An 18761-nucleotide genomic window follows, 5' to 3' on the forward strand; every position below is an offset into this window, starting at 1 on the left:
ATCCTTTACTTAGTTCTAACTGGCAATGAGTTCATTAGTTCTAACCCCATTCAACTTGTTTTGTCAAATGCTACATTTGTTTAAAAGTAAAATGAAAAAAAATGAAAAAATGGATTCAGATTTGAGGATGCAAATGGCATTCAAATCAAATCAAATGGAATATGTGAATATGTAGACTCCTATAGAACAAGTTCTCAAGTGTAAAATTGTTTTAAGAAACTCTAAATCACCTTGAAATCAAAGCCTCTAGTTCAAAAACTTCTCCCACCTTTTTTTCAAATTGTATAATTATCAGTTGATCCATACCCAAGTCTTTTTTAAACGTCTGCAGTCGGCACCAGTGTTCAGAGAGTTCATACAAGAAGCCACTGGATATATCAAATTGTGAATTAGTTCAACTGAATACCTCCAAAATTGTTCAAAATATTGGACCATATGTAATAGAGCTACAATCTTGCCACTTGAGTACTTGTACTACAGTCTTAAAAAAATCATTCAAAAATATCACTTACGGTGACTCTGTAACAGCAGCATATTTGGGATCCTTCATGCACACGTCGTTGGTATCCACCAAGTATTGTGGCGGGCACTTAAAGCGACACTCGTTCTCATATTTTACGTGGGCGCACTCAAAACAACCTGTGCGGAAATCATCTACACAGCCACTCTTGCATTCAGTGTGACATGGTGTACAGCGGTTCTTGTTATCAGCAAAATGCATAGCAGAGCAATTGGCCACACAGTTGTAGGAATTCTGTACAAATGGGTGCTCCACTGGGCACTCGTTAGCACAAAAGCTCTGTTGTGAGAAACAAAACAGAATTACGTGTGAATTATAAATTATAGACCGATAACCCTCAGTCGGTCAATGTGTGAGATTGACGACTGACAAACTTCTGGGCAAACTATATGTTGGGCTTTCCCCCAGATCTGGGGAATGGATTCTGTGCATGTTCTGTCCACCTTCAGCTTTTTTGTGCGACATATTTTAAGAACATCCGGCATGTGATCCTGTCATAATGGTGTTGTTAGGAGTAGGACACAGGTATATAGGAATTTGACCTTTATAGTTCACAACGAAAGTCACACACAAATAGATTCTTGACTCTGGTATGGTATGAACACTATGCTTTTCAGTTGTCACTAAGAAACATCACACAACACTATCATCTTGCACAGATGAGGGGTCATTCAAAGAATTCAGCTTCAAGTTTTGATTTTGTAAATGGTAGCCACTTTGATCTTTCCATGATGTCTCCTACAATTACAAGGGTTCACTTTAATTGATAACATCTTTGTTGCAAATATGGCCCACAATTCACAACACTGTAAATTTAGGTCACATTATGCCTTATGTGATACATTCATGCAAAATAAGTTACATATTGCAAAAATCCAAATGTACAAGGTGTCCCAGAAAAAACTGTTGTTCATCTTCAATGAAAGCATGAATTTTATAACATAACGGATCATAGAATAGATAATGAGGAGTAAATTTAATGAGATACACAAACTTTCGGAAGGGGTAAGCGAGTATGAAAAAAGCGCCTTTTTATCAAACTTGGAATGCAACAAGCTACATTTTTAATTTTTTGATTCCGGTGTCTATTTCCCGACTTACGTTAAAATTCATTCCCTCTGTAATTTTTTCTGGGACACCCTGTATAGTTTAAGGAATCACCAGTCAACCAGCATCTTAACTCACCAAGTCATCGTCTACCAGAACCTTGAAATTGCGACAAGATTTGCAGTCATATTCTGTTGTACCATTGGTGCAACCACTCTGACACTGCGCATGACAGTCCTGGCAGATCCCTTCCTGGTCTGGCAATCGGTTGGGTCCGCAGTTGTCCACGCACTCGTTGTTGAGCTGGTAATTGAGGCACTGCAAGCACTTTGAAGAACCTTTGCCATCACAACCTTCACACTGTTCATGACAATGTTGACAAACCTAAAGAAATGAACAAAATAAAGAAAGAAATATCGTTCAGAGATGCAACGGTGAAAATATAATAATAATGGTCATATTTTGCTTTGGAACTCTCTTTGACTTAAAATATAAGACTTTTTATGTTTGTGCCAAATTTTGCACAAACCATGTGAAAATCAGATAAAACTAGTCTCAATATAAAACAATAAACAGCTATCAAAAGTCCATTTGTGAGCCATTTTTCTGAAATACTGATGAAGAAATAGCTAAAAAACACTGAAAAGTGAAATAAAAAGCATTGAAATAAGCTAAAACACTGAAAATACTGTTCAACAATGATGAAGGTTAAAGTGGTAAAATATTAGTTATCTCTTTCAACATTATCCTTAATGCCCCTGTGTGCTAACCATAGGCTTCAACATAAAAAGTCACAAGCTTTGAGATATTTTCACAAAATATCAAGAGTTATCTAAGAACTGAACCAATGCTAATTTCACTCTAAACAACAACAACAACAACAACAACAACAACAACAACAACAACAACAACAACCAAAGTATTTGACTTACTGTATAACAACAACAACAACAACAACAACAACAACAACAACAACAACAACAACAACAACAACCAAAGTATTTGACTTACTGTATACCCAGCCAGTGGATCATTAGACCTCTCTGTGTATCTGTCCCACCATTCAGTGGAAGCACATTCCATTTCTGGTGTCATACATTCCAGAATAGTCCCATCAGTATCTACTCTGACTTGCTCACAGGAGACGCAGCCTTTGTCACCTACAATGTTATTAGGCCCGGTGCATCCACCAACGCAGTTCTCGTGACATGGCTGACATGTGTTGTCTTTGGGAGAAGGATACTTCATTACCGGGCATTCTGGTCTGCAGTATGGACCATCTTTGACATTCCTACATTTAGTGCAGTTAGAAGGACCCTGTATGATATAAATATAAATATATAAGTTAAACAAATGATTTGTTGGATAGGCCTTTTACGATGGGAGCTCATACAATAAGTAATATTTAGCGGGTTCGCTGTCAACCAAACCTTTCTTATATTAGTAGATAGATGAGGTCTGCTTGTTCTCTTCAGTGAACTGCTCTTTTCAGAGCCATCACTTATTTACTTTCTATTGACAAAGGGCAGTCTTCAATGAACAGCTCTTTTCAGGGCCACCAAAAACTTATACATTATAGCAGATAGGCAGGGTGTGCTTGTTCACTGTTCACAAGGGGCAGTCTTCAGTGAATGTATTCTACCAAGTGTAGTAGAATCAAAGAGTACTAACTCCGCCATGTTTATGTTGCTCATGAAGGTGTGTGGTTACTTGCATTCTGGGTGCAATTTTTTGTGCCAAAAATGTACACGCAAAGCACTGCATGCGTAATACCTTGCTGAAGCTAGAGATGCAGATTATCGTTCGAGTTTACGTCCTTGCCGATGCATGCCAGAGGTACATTTAATCCTAACGCCCATAAATTTTATCTTTCAAAGGAAAACCACTGCGCATGCATGCATCATATATACACATGGAATCACTGGCCAGCGAAACCCCTGTGGCTACTGGTCGGTGATCATGTGCTTGGCACGTGAGGGGTCTATCTAAGGTTTGATTCCTGTGAGTACCAAGTGACTTCTTTGTTCATCTTCTCTCCTTTTTTCATTTCTTTTTTCCCCTTTAAAATAACAAAACCCATGGGGTGTTAGGGTCAATGTCAGCCTCATAATGAGAGTTGCGAAGTATAAATAAGGTACTTGATTACATAGCTATATAGATGAGTTGACCTCAATGTTTATCAACAAAGGCAAGGGACTGGTATATCGATATGCTTGGGTGAACCCCATGCAACCAATAAACTGTTCCATAGCCTTATTGTGATGTGGCAGGAGTTTTAAAAAACATGAGTCCTGAACAAAATATGATGCGCCGCAAGATACTACCAGGCAAAAACAATGGAAATTGTGATGATGCGTAAGATACTGCCAGGCATTGACGCGTCAGAAGTCAACTCATCTATATCAAAGGGATCAGTGTAATAGCTGCTCTATATTCATCCAAAATATAACATGTGGCAGCTATTGCTGATGCAATCTTCTCACACTAACCCCTTGACAGCTAACATATAAGTACAACTTACAGGTCCAAGACATCGGCCGTCACATTCTGGATCACAGTTTTCACAAATCTTGTGTTTATCTGCAGTAGCCTCACTCAACACGTATTGTCTATAAACAACAAAATTATGATACATTTTAGTTTATTTTATTCAATATAAGTTTTACATAACATCTGTACGACATTCAAAAGAATGGTAGTTATTTTGATTTAAGGGATCTGGAATGAGCGCTGAGCGTTTTGACAGTATTTTTTGTGGGAAATGAGAGCACATCAGACATATCGAATTGCATTCTGAATACAAAAAATGTCTTTCTGATATCAAATAATTTTCACTTTTTGAAATTCACGATATAATACAAATTTTATGACAAATTATTAAAATTGGATATTTTTCACATTTTTTATATATAACAGTCCTCGAAGTAAATTTTATAAATCTAATGACATATTCTGAAACTGTATGTAGCTGGGAGGAAAAGCTGACGATCAATTGAAAATTTAGACCTTTCATATTGAAGATATGGATTTTTTTCCCAAAAGACCTAATTTTTGTTGGTGTTTTGGGAAAAAAAAATTCCATATCTTTAATACGAAAGGTCAAAATTTTCAATTGATCATCGGCTTTTCATCCCACCTACATACATTTTAAGTATAAATCATCAGATTTATAAAGTTTACTTCAAGTACTGTTAAATATCAATTTTTAATCATTTGCCATAAAATGTGTATTAATCTGTTGTTTTTTGTGTGTAGTTTTTAATATTGCTTGTTGCATAAGACCATGTAGTGTATAAGTTCTTATTTTGTAAAGCGCAATGAACATGTTTGGTATTGCGCTATAGTAAGCGCCGTATATTATTATTATTATTACATTGCGAGTTTCAAAAAATCAAAATTATTTGATATCAGAAGAACATTCTTCGTATTCAGAATTTAATTCGATATGTCTGATGTGCTCTAATGTCCCACAATAAATACTGTCCAAACGTTCATACCCCACCTCTTAATAACAAAATTGGAGCTGAACCAAAATGACCTTTGTCCATTGGATAGATATCCGATCTGATATTCCTTTTTTTTATACAAAATTTGGGAAAAAAGAAGTTATAGACAGACATCAAACTACTTGTTATTCAATATTCAAGGTTGGACAGCAGAGAAATACTGCTAAAAATCTGTAAAAAACAGAGAACTTAGATCCCTGCTTTATTCCACCCTGTTTCCACTTACCCGCCATTGATGTCACAGTCTTCAATACAGGTGTCTCCAATGATGGCATTCCTACATTCAGCACACTGGTCTGCACCAGGGCCCCAACAACCAACATCTTGACATTGTTCATGACAAACCTGTCCAGCTTCAACTGTTATTCAGGGATAAAACGCACATCCAAAATCATGTTAATAAATTAAAAATTTATTCAAAAATTCTGTTGATAATAAATTGTTAATTAAATGGGTTAAGTTTCAGAAATTGTGTTGCCACTTCTAGATTTAATCAATAACTGGAAAATGAAACTGCTGGTTTTTTTTTTTTTTTTTAAAAAAATTGAATTCAACTTTATAAAACCCTAATTGATCATGTGTGTACATGTATGCCAAATTTCCCTGCAAATGTTTTACATAACACTGAGTGTAAACAATAAAATGGAAATCATTGGGTTTGTAAGAGGATTAGGTCTAATAAGGAAGGTTGTATGCCAATGAAGCATAGAGCCAAAAAAAACAGTTGTATTGCCCTTTTCCGACCAACCTAAAACCCGGAAAATCTAGTCACATTTTCCTCTCATATTTGATTTTTATATTAAAATTCTAAAATATTTGTCCTGTTTGTAATTCATTTGAGTATGTTCAGCCAAAATACTGTGAACTTTCCAGATTATAAATAAAACTAACAAATGCCTAGTCAGCAATCCTGGCAATCAAATTGATTCATATTGCAAGCTTTCATACGATTCCCAATTTCCAAAAGCCAGAAACAAAATAATTAAAGCTCTGAAAATGTGTGGCAACACAACTTCTTCAACATTATTCATTGTAATCAGTGTTGGCAATACAAGCCAAATGCCTCAAAACTGACGAGGGCCCATATATTGGTCTATTTCGGTCGAAATCCATACACCCCTTATGGAAGACATGACCTTGCTCTCCCACACAAGGGGTGCAGATATCAAATGGAATCACTCAGGTAACCCCATTTGAAATTCACACTCCCTCTGTAGAAGATTAAGGTCATGTCTTCCATAGGTGTATGGATTTCAACTGGAATAGCCCAATTTGGAGCAGACGGCATTGAATGGGTAGCTCCATTTAAAATTCACACCCCCTGTGTAGAAGATTAAGATCATGTCTTCCATAGGGGGTGTATGGATTACAATTGGAATAGCCCATTTTGGAGCAGACGACACTGAATGGGTGGTTCATTTAAAATTCACACCCCCTGTGTGGAAGATTAAGATCACGACTTCCACAGGGGGTATGTGGATTTCAACTGGAATAGCCCAATGCTTATTTCCAACATTGATTACAATACTATATCTCATCAAGCTATCTACAAAGCAGGAACCTGGATGTTGCCCTTGTCCCCTAACTCTTGTCACATGACTGCATATGAAATAATCACACATTTTATGGGGACTAGGTCAAAATCCATGTTATTGCATCTACACATGTAATAAATAAAATGTCACACTCACACATCTACCTACAAATGACAGGTGAAATCTTGACATTTTGAAAATGAACACACTATAAAACATTATTTTGATGTGTTCTTACAATGTATGGTATGTTTTGAATCATATGTAAATAAAGTTTCATGTTTGAAATATGTGACATATTTGAATATATGCATATTAAATATTTATGAATGGATCAAAATTGACATATTTTGAATTTGGTCAATTTATGACAATGAAAATGTTTTGAGGTACAATTGAAAACAATAAGGTTATATCATCATGAATATTGATGGGGCAAATGTTTATGAACATTTATGAATCAAATTGACATATTTTGAATTTGGTCATTTATGACAATGAAATTGTTAGAATAATTGAAAACAATAGCTATATCAACAATGTATGAAAACTGTTTACATGTGTGAAATGCCCATGTTATTTTCTCATGGGGAATACGTTGCCGAATCTTATATGGAATATATTGTTTTAAGTAAGGATGTAGATGGGGCAATGAATTCCTATATGCCAAGTTTCTTCACCTAATGTATTCATTCATGTCATATTATTGTTTCTGCACCAGTATTACAGATGAAAATAGGAAGAATATATATTAGATTCTCCTTGTTGAAACTTTCCCTCAGAAGATATCAGCTACATATCCCACAATGCATTTCTTCCCTGTACTGATTTACTATTCAGTGCAACGTGGGTCAACAGTAACGAGAAATACCTCAATTGCAAGATATGGATGAGCTCTATTAATTGAGGTATTTTTGTCATTATCGACCCATGTTGCACTGAATAGCAAATCAGTACAGGGAAGAAATGCATTGTGGGAAGTGTAAGATATCTTCTGTCTTTTCCCACTTTCCAAATTTTTGGGTCACTGGATGTTTGGGGTTAAAAAACAAGCAGTTCCATAAGACCTGCTGACAAATTCCCCAGGCAAATTCCAGTTTACAGGCTCACATGTTGCATTGTATTGCTAACTGTTTAGGACACACTTGTTTTATTTGTTACTTGGCACTATATAGGATACTGGACTAGCAAACCAAATCATGTGATATGTCTTGACTGAATACACTGATGAATAACATATATTGGCATCATTTTTCTATACACGCTATATTCTAATGCTTCAACCCGTATTCATCATAAACATGATCACACTGATCATGTATTTACATCATAAACACATTGTTATCCCAAGCAAAGTATTTGTTTCTTAATTCACAGAACTTCTGTTGGCTGGCAGTAACTTATACTGAGTACACATGTAATATTGTGAGACCAAAACTCCATGTAATGCATGCATAGCACCACAAATCATTTGAAATTTGTGACGAGTTCAAATGCCAACATGGAGTCTTCTGAACCAATCAAAGAGCTTTGCTTGTGATAGACATAATAATCAAATAACTTGTCATACATAAATAAACACACACCCCTGCACAGCGATATATATCCGTACAGAAAATCAGCACCGCTAAAAGAAACTTACATACGCCTCAAAACGTTGTCAGCCAATCGTCATCCAGTAATCTTGATGATGTCATAAGAATGATGTAGTGTTTTGTTATTTTAGCCAACATTTCATTCCACTAGCCATATTTGGAACTTTTTATGCTCACAATGAAATGGTCATCGGGGGAAATCCCATTCATGAATATTCGCAACTATAATCAAATTAAGTAATTCTTGGCCAAACTTCAGTTTGGCCAAGAATTACTTAATTTCATTATAAATGGAAGTAAATTGTTCTGTGTGACATCCAAACAACGATAAAATGTGCTCCAGTTTCGCTAAAATAAACCACTTTTTTTATCGGTATTGTGCGTAAAAGTCTCGGATAAGAGGGCGTAAATATTTCAGAATGGAAACATATCGCTGTGCACTGTAAATGACACACTCCCTCACATACACACTCTCTTCAATAGACCTGTTAAACATTACAAAGCATTTGCAATATATTGTTGCCCCAATTCCATTAAAGCTGCAATGGCAATATCACCAATGATTCCACAATTTACATATGCAAAAACATAGAGAACTTTCTGTTGAAATCAGACAATTTTCCTTAAGAAAGTTGTCATTATTTTCTGAAAACATGAAGCTGTTACTGGAAAAAAAATGCTGTGCCCATAATCACAACTATCTTTTTTTTTTTAACATACTGAAATGCATCTGATTTAACACATTTGTTCTCTATCCCCTTACAAGTAAATTAAGCATTCCTGCTCTAGATAGTACTATTTGCTATGCAAAAGTTTGTACAGAGAAAGCTACTGCAAAGAAAAGATGAAAGCACTATTCGTCGTCTGCTTCACATATCGCAAAAGGCTGCCATGTGTGATTTTTTTTATTATTGTTATTTAATTGTGACGAGATACACTGTAAAGTTAACTTTTTATATTAATTTATTATTTTGAAGTATTACTACAATCTCATGTCCATACATAAAAGAAAGCATGCCGAAATATAAAATATGAAATACCACAATGATAATAAAAATCGCACAAGGCAGCCTTTTGAGATATGACAGTATGTGGTGCAGACGACAATTTTTAAGAAACATATCTTCTAGATATGCTACATTATTTGTCAAATCTATCACAAAAATAAATGATCAAATGAAATGTAAAAAGTAAGGAAAAAAGTTTTTAAAGAAATAAAATCATTAAATTTGTTACTTCTCATGCATCTAGTAATCAAGTCATATTTTTGTTTGAAATGACAAATGTTCCTTTCTGTTGAATTTGTTCTTAAATGTTGCTTTAAAAAAACCCATGAAATTTTATCATTCGTGCCACAAAAAATGGCAAGGAATTTATTTTGATAGAGTATCACTGAAGGAAGAATCACATAATTTTGATAATAATCAAAACACTTTTGAAACAATGTCATCTCATATTCATATCAATATCTCGTGCATAGTACTGCTTAGCATGCAAAAACAAAATCAAATGTTAAATTTCATCTTAATTAATAAAACATATTAATACAATTTGTCGATTTCAAGTCCATGACCCACCTTGACCTCAATTGACCTATCTTGACCTCTCATATCAAACACATCTTCTTGTAATAGCCAAAAAAAAACATAACCTCCCTTGGAATTACCAGCTTGTGACTATTTATTGATCATTCTTTAATCAACATTCTTTGGATTAATCCTTCAAAAAGTTGATATTTTTTGTCAAAAAATGGGTGAGTTGCTACTTTTTTCTAATTCAGACGTGACTTGTTAAAGCAAAAACTACCGTGGTAACATTTTGCAAATGTTAGGAAGCAACAAGCATTTATTTCATCATAGCACTTATAATCAACTGATAGATATATTGATAACTAATTGATAACTAATTGGTTATTGATTATGTCATTCACAAGTGCAGTGATATTCCAGTGGAGGTCAGTTTTCTTTTCTAAGCTGCAGTCTATTCCAAATTTTTTTGGCAGAATCGATTGTTCCCTATAGAGCAGAGAAGGCAGTAAAGATTAGGCGTGACTATTTCCCGGCAAGAAATGGCAATATTTAGGCGGCGGCGATGTTTTATAATAAATCTCTCTCGAGACAGAAGCAGGCGGATGACTCAGATCCAGGCTTCCCCTTGGCGGCAAATTCTGTAGCAGCAGTGAAGATAATACCAGAATATGATTGGTGGCAGCGAATTTACAGTAGCAGAGAGTAGTATGGTCCCTTTAATTGGCATGTAATCAGGGGGTCACACCCATAAGCCCCAATAGGGAGGTGTTTATTTTTAGTGCAACATGCAAACCAGGGGTCATCAAGCATTGGTTAGAATTCAGCAGCAAGAGAGGTGAGGATTCTCAAAATATTTTGGAGTAAATATTATCCTTATGTTTGACAATTTTTTTCCAGACAGTAACTTATGATTGCAATAACGTAAAGAAGAAAAATGTACGTCTTTTATCTATTTATTTAAACTGTCTGATTTTCTAATTGGGCTTTTTATTTAAATCAGATTTTGTAGGGGAAAACAAAAATTAAATTTGTGTTGAATAAACAATGTTTCTGTTATTATTTTTGAAACTCTGTCATTGAGAAATCATAATTTGGAATGAAAAAACAAGTTCTGAATATGAAGAAAACATTCAAAAATCTGTATTTCTATAAAAAAATAATTTGAAAAACAAAAAGTCTTTACTTTGAGAATCCTCGATTATCTCAACTTGGCAAGAAATAAATTAACCATTAGATTAGTAGGCTGCAAACAAGGTACATATGTTAGTAGGGTTGGGCAAATCAATTCAGCATCCACCAGGGTTCAAAGGTAGGTCATCTCGCAGGTCAAAGGTTGCACAACCTGTTGATGTCAGCAGCTACATTCCATTGCTGCTGCATGGTAGCTATTTGGTGTCATGCTTTGTTATATATTATTTCATATACATCAACGCATGCTTGTATAGGATAGTGTAAGTGTGTATAAAGTTTAAGAGTCAGTTTTAATTGGTTAAATATATAGGTTGTATTGATTGTGTCAAAATCATTATGTGGTCTCTGTCAAATCAGCTTTTAATTGATATAACTCGGTACAAATGACCATACGGGATGTGCCGCAAACATTTTAATCCATTTGGTATATCAATGACCCCTTTTCCTAGCCCAATTTTGGTATATGGATCAACCATTTTTTCCTAAATTTTCTCAATTTTTCCCTCACTGTGACTGAATTTTTGAAATTTCCCTGAAATTTTTGTTAAGTTGTAAAAGACAATGTGTTAAATTTGGCTGAAAATTTTGACGCGTTTGGTATATCGATGGGTCTTATTGTCTATTTTATGTTTGTTTGAAAAAGTGTTTTTCTTCATTTACCACCCTTTGATCTTACCAAATATGGCTTCTTTAAAACAAAATCGATCCCATTAATCAATTATGGAAATGCACATGACTTCCCCAACTAATACATGGAAAATTGTGCCTTAATATCTTTCCAGGAAACACAATTTTATATGGTGTAGTAGAATAACCACATAATTTTAGACACAAGCAAAACAGTGTTATTTGTGCAGTGCTTAATTGTGTTATGTTATTTATAGTATATATTATTCAACTAGTATATTAAGTTAAGGTTACAAATTCAGCTTCTCTTTATTTTGATCTTCATCCATGGTGGTCTTTTTTTAAAGACAGTTCTTGTTATTATTTACTAGTTGGTAAAATCAATTTTGGTTAGTTTGAAGTATTATGTATAATTTTATTTTATCCATATTTGTGATTTCCATATAAGTATTTCACCATTCTTCCATTTGTTAATTTGTTATTATTTAGAATTGTAATTGTTAATTTAATGTTTCAAAATAATCAATGTCATTTAGTTTTTGTTAATTTAGAAAAGTATTATTTGAAATTTGACAAAAAAAAAAAAAAGATTTTAAATCATAACCAAAATATCAATTATCAAACGAAACTAGGTTTAAAAGTTTTAGTGAATTTTTAAATAGATAAAAAATTATAAAAACAAACATAACATAAATAAAACAAAATTAAATCAAGGGACAAATTTAAACTATTTCCACCATCAAAATCAAAAAATAAAAACAACATTCAAATACAAAATTTCACACCTACATGTAAATACTACATAATTGACTTAAAATGTACAAAACTAATTTCTATCCTAATTAAAAAAATTCTTAGAAAAAAAGTGCTGAAACTGATAGAAAGTGTCTAATATTACAATCAAAATTAAGTAAAACTAAGTACAATGTGCTTCAGATTATAAGAAATGTGCTGATGTTATTTAAGAGACTTGTGTGTGAATATGAATGTTATTAAACAGAGTGCATAGATGCACTGAAAATTACTGTGCTAGTGAGTTTCAAATGTTGGGTGTGTAGAAATGTAGAAGTACTGTCAAGCTCAAAGTATGAAGCAATTCCACTCAAAAGTTGTCATTTTAATCAGGTAATGTGTTTAACATTAATAAGAGTGCAACACACACATTCTTGAAGGATACATTTATTAAATTTGGTATTTATGATAGAGCCAGTACAGTATTATATATATGTGCGATGAATAATGTTTTGGCAGCGTAAAATTCATGTCACAATCGGTCAATTTTTATTATAATTTTGCTTCTTACTTCGAGACAGGACAGTGTATAGTGTAAGATACAGTATACCACAATGCAATGGTGATTGACCACATCATGATACTGAACTAGTAGTGTAGTCTGCTTAAAATGCATTATGGGTGTAAGGATGTATGACAGATGCATGATGGGATAGCTTAATCCATGCATGCATGACTTCATATGGTGATATGCAGATATTATACATATGATGATATGCAGATATTATACAAGAGCAGATGGTTGTATGATATATGGATGGATGGATGGAGCGTCTTCAGATGAAATGGGGGTTAGTAGCAAGGTCATGAAAGGAAATATGCAAATCTGACCAACAGAGCTTATAATTTGTAAGATATTTATATTTATTTTTACTCCCCCCCATCCTACCAAATTAATACACACAAAGATATGGATAGAAATGGGACTATAAAAATTATCCAAATCAAAAATACTTCTTTCACTTTCAGTTAGATTTTCTTTCATTTTGGCTTCTAATTTTATTATAAAATCTACTTCTTAAACTAACAAAATAATACTTGACTTGCTGAGGGAGACATATCTTTTTCCAGGCGGATATTTTATACAAATACAAAATCAAAATGATTTCACTGTTGGTCAGACTTCAGCCATGCAAATTAATGGTTTGAAATGAAAATGATCGTCGGGTGAAGAGAATGCAAAATGAATAAAACCAAACATGAAACAAACAATCAAAATCGTGCAATTTAAGGGATGTTTAAGGAAGAGTAGGGCTACATATCCAGGGTGTCACAGACCCAGCTCCTTGAGTATATAATGTACACATATCTTGCCAAGAAAACTGTAAGGTTTAATATGCTTGAAACATTTATAGGTATACTTGAAAACTTTAGAAACTGATAATTTCCAGTATTTAAAGCAGCACACTTTGAAGATAAAATAAACTTTTTTGCACTGTCATTACAAACCTACTGATAATGCCAGCCTTCGTTTATTTCAAAATCGTCCATCAAAACTTAATTTAATTTAATTTTCTTACTTTTATTTTGTGACTACTTTTATTCCATTGAGTGTAATCAGTGTATGCTTTAAGGGGTACTACACCCCTGTTGTAAATTCGTGACTATTTATGCATTTTTCTCAAAAATAATAACACACTGGTAACAAAAGTTATGTATATTATTGGGGCAAGGAATCCAATTACTACACTGAAATTTCAGTAACTCATGACAAGCGGTTCAGGTAATATGATAGGAAATGAGGTACATTCTAGCGGTACCTCTTTTCTTATCATAAATAACGAACCGCTTGTCTTGGGTCACTGAAATTCCAGTGTAGTAATTGAATTCATTGCCCCTATAATATACATAACTTTTGTTTCCACTGTGTTATTAGTTTTTGAGAAAAATGAAAAAATAGACACAAATTTATTGAGGGGTGTAGTACCCCCTTAAAACCATACTTCCTGTTTCAATAACATCAAAGTAAAATTCCTAAAGCACAATTTTGAACAATTCAGAATAATATTGATTTTTGAAATTTACAGAAATTTTGAGATGTTTTGTAAACTGGATTTTTTGAAGGTATAAGCTATGTGTACATATATACTATTAAGCTTTGATGGGGACCAAGGGACGTTCCTCTGGGACCATATTCTTTATCTATCTTTGAGCACGAGGGCGTTGTTCTTGGTACTCACTGCAATGCGTGGATCCTTGTTGCCGGATATTTCGATCGCCTGAGACGTGTGATCAAATATCGTTTCCCACATGTTCGGATTGGTGCCGTAACACAAGAGGTCATTGGTCATCACTCTCGCGTTACCTGTGCTGATCTTTCGCAAGCTGACGAGACCCAGAGATCTCAGTGAAGATAGAAACACTGAAAATGCCTTTTCGCTAAAGAAAACAGTAATTCAAATCAAGTTAGTATCGAATACAATGTAACATTCGAATACAAGGTAACATTTTGAATACACACCATGTCAAAACATGGCACCGTGCATTTACTTACTGCATTCCTGAACTGGCTTGTTATTGTCGATAATAACACTTTGTTTATTAAGACCTTTTTTCAGCAGCGGAATCCACATCTTCTCTTCCACATAGCACATCAATGGATTGCGCTCGATCAGGATGTACCCGTCTTTGATTAGTTGCAACGAAGTCAAGCTGAGTTCCCGCAGGGAGAAGCTTGATATGTATATGGAGTATGTTGGCAGGCCTTCAACGCTAAATATGGCAAGATGGTACGTAATGGTAAGCAAGAAAAGATTATGTCAGATGCTTGAAGACTACTATTAGTTTAGCATAACAAGAAACATTGTACAAGCACACACATACATACTTCTACACGTTTTCAAGGACAAACATGGACCCTATGAGCCTCCTATGTAGTTCACAGCATAACCGTGGACCGCTACACTTTGACATTTCACTATTGAAAGCGTGGCCTTCTGTGGTAAGATATGATATTTCACCGCCAAATCGTGGACCTGGTATTGCACATACGATGGGGGACATACCCCCATATGCATTATTTTGGCATGTAGCCTCCTCTGCTGCTCTCTTACGACCGTGGACGTCCACAATTCCTGTTGGTCCACACTTCATAGGTGGGTCCACGTTTGTCAGTGAAAACAAACGCCTACATGTACACGAAATCAACCACAACTGCGGATCCTGGGATATTACACAAGCAACTGAGGACTGACATTTCACATTAAAACCATGGACTTTTATGCACAGATCTGACATTATATCTCGAATAGGGACATATTGGCTAAATTCATTCTAAAGATATGTATGTAGCCAGCTGGAATAGGTCTTGTAACCATCATGTCCAAGGTCTTTGTGCTTCCACATTTTCAATTCATACAAAAGTCCGCAGTTGTGGGACCCCGGGGGGTCACTCCCATTGTGGCCTGTACACCATCCACGATAATCAACTTTTGAAAAGCACCCTAAACAAGGATTTAACCCTTGGCTAAAACAATACCCAAAACAGGTCTTTACACCCTAAACAGGGATTTTATTCCTTGCATCAAATTTCATACCCTAAATTTCATTTCCGCGTATTAGCAATTGCAATTTTGCTACCCTTTTTTCCAATATTTCATGTTTTTGACACCCTAAACGCTAAGCATGCTGCAGTATCATGCTTACCCACTAAAAACTACCCTTTTACGCATTTTCATTATCGCGGATGGTGTACAGGCCACAATGGGAGTGACCCCCCCGGGTGATAACAGATGAACACACCCCAACACACACAAATGCAAGGAACAGAATGTTTGAGCAGAATGCTTGAGGCACTTACTAGAACCTATAATAATATAGGCTCTTTAGCCTGGCTTGAGCATTTTGTTTGAGTCTGGTCTCATCATGACCCAAGTGTCTCCACACAGAGCAACCATTTAAACAAACAAATAAACAAACAAACAAACAAACACGACAGACAAACAAACAAACTACTTCACTTCCTTCCAGTGCAATAAAGTTGGATACTATTCACACCCACACTGTACATGTTATGTCAAGTGAGTGTTAATAAATGATGAGATTGGTCAGTTTGCAAACTGGTAGTTTCTCTTTTTAATTGAATTTAAAATTTGAAATTGATATTTTCCTAAACGTTTTACATTTTTTAATTAAAAAACAGTCCTGAATATTAAAACCGATTAATTAAATCCTCAGGCAACACTAATGAAACGATAGATCACAGGTTATATGGAAGATAGCTGCCACTTGAGATAAGTTGTACTTGTCAATAACCATATACACATGTTTCTTTTGACAAACTAGGAGAAACCATAGGGCATAATGATTACATTGCATGGCAGCTTTGTACTCGGATGTCTGCAATACAACCTTTACAGCAATGTAAAAGTATTTGACTGATTCTGAATAAGTAATCAGGGTGGGAGTGAATAAAATTGTGTGAATTACCTGTCAGTTCTTTTTCAAATAAATAATTCATGAAAAAAATTTTTAGTGGTCTTTAATGATGTCATAATACTACTAATGATTTACTAAATTGTAAATGGAAGATGAATGTTCTATTGCATACATTTGTGCAGAACCTACTTTTACTACAACAAGGATAAACACATACACCATCAATACATCAACAAATAAAGCAACTACTTGAGCTAAGTAAACACAAACAAACATGAAGTCTGATAATCTGAAAGCATTTTAGAAAGAATGAAAGCTTTCTTTACATTATGAACAGAACTGGTTGACCAGCTTCCATTTTGTAGCATTATCATTCATTTTTCATAATTGATTCAATTGACCTTTTGGTAAATCCCATAATTCTTTGCGGTTAGACCGGAGATGTCTTCATTTGACGTCACATTGATATGCACTGTGCAGTAATGATGTTCGCAAAACAATGTGCACCTCAGCGCGACATTAAATGACAGCATCTCAGGTCTACCCGCAAAGACTAATGGGATTTATCGAAAGGTCGATTTATGCGTAGGAAACTTCAAACAAACAAAAAAGATTTCATATTACTAACAATGAAATGAAATAGGCTGAATGAAAAGTGAAAATGAAAATTTTGTGAAAAATGTTAACTTTTGTCAAGGCCTACTAATTTTCTCTGGTACCTGAGCAGAGCAACAATGTTTGTACTCTTTATATTTGCTTAAACAGTTTTGTTGTTGTTGAAACATTCAAAGGTGGCTGGCAAATGAGTTGTACAGTACATGCACTGGTTACACATATCACACACTACAATGCATTACTCTCACCTATTTCAATTTAAACGGAGATTTTATGGAATAGTTTAAACATAGACTTGTGGAAGCAAGCTAAGTCTGATGGCACAATAAAAAAACTAAAAAATCTGACCCAGCATCAGTAAAAGAGGCTATTATTATACTATTGCCTATAAATGTGGGTGCAAGTTTATAGGAACATGTTCTAAGGAGGTCCAAACAATTATTCAGTTTAGCAACAAAAAAAGTAAACAATAAATTTGATGCTTGTTTTTTAAGTTTTCTTAAAAGTTTTTAAAATAAGAAGGAATTGTTCAACCTTCCAATAAATCTAACATAGTAATTGAATTCTGTATCAAAATGCCTCTTTATTTATGTAATATATTCTAATATTGAGTACTAGTAATTCCGCTTTGAGTAATAATTTAATTTTCTTCATCATATTCTAATATTGATATTTCAATTTGGTCAATTTACCTCTTTTACTCATGTTGGGTTGCACATAGGGCAGCAAGAAGGCAGCAGTTAATAAATATGCAAAGATATCCCAGCAACCGGTACCATCTCAACAGCCAAATTTGTTCAGCTTATAACTAGCGAAAATTATTTGGTTTTTGTTACTACGCGAGTGAATAAAATTCCAACTAACACACCCCTCAATTCACATGAGTGTGAGCAAGTCATGCATTATGCAACACACAACTAGCATGGTTGCTTCATCTAACTGTGTCCATGTCATTCTTTATCAATCCACTATGCAATGAATCTCATTTTTTGCCAATTATAAGCCGAACAAACTTTAGTAATTCTGTGTTACCTGTCCAAGTGTCCATTCAATGAAACTATTTTGGTTGGTTTGCTTACCCGTATAATGTCCGTCCATTGATTTCTTCTAGATTGCGAAACATATTGAGATCACGGAAAGAATCATGATGCCCTTGTATGGAGAGGAAGCCAGTGATTCCTTTGACGTTTGTAAATACTTCCAACATTTCTACTGTGAGGGGTTCATGGCGCCCATGGATCACTGGCAAAATGAAATGACAGAGAAAAAGAAAATATGAAGAAAAATAATTAAAAACAAAAGACAAAATGCTCAATCATTTTGTATTTGAGGCATATGCAACTCATCTAAACACAGCCAAAAAAGAAAGTCTCCAGTAGTTCTATCCCCATTTAATCAGATTCTGATGAGTTTATGGCAAAATAATT

At 34.5% G+C, this 18761-nt stretch overlaps 1 protein-coding gene across 1 annotated transcript in view; it reads right to left on the bottom strand.

Moving 5' to 3' along the window:
• Positions 1-18761, bottom strand: part of LOC140154544 (epidermal growth factor receptor-like) — a 152693-nt gene that overhangs the window by 28065 nt on the left and 105867 nt on the right. The window contains 8 exon segments of the mRNA XM_072177111.1: positions 513-799; positions 1706-1951; positions 2579-2884; positions 4089-4176; positions 5300-5432; positions 14837-15054; positions 18414-18565; positions 18567-18576. Coding sequence (XP_072033212.1) covers positions 513-799; positions 1706-1951; positions 2579-2884; positions 4089-4176; positions 5300-5432; positions 14837-15054; positions 18414-18565; positions 18567-18576 — 1440 coding nt within the window.

Source organism: Amphiura filiformis, chromosome 6 (assembly GCF_039555335.1).
Source record: "Amphiura filiformis chromosome 6, Afil_fr2py, whole genome shotgun sequence".
NCBI lineage: Eukaryota > Metazoa > Echinodermata > Ophiuroidea > Amphilepidida > Amphiuridae > Amphiura > Amphiura filiformis.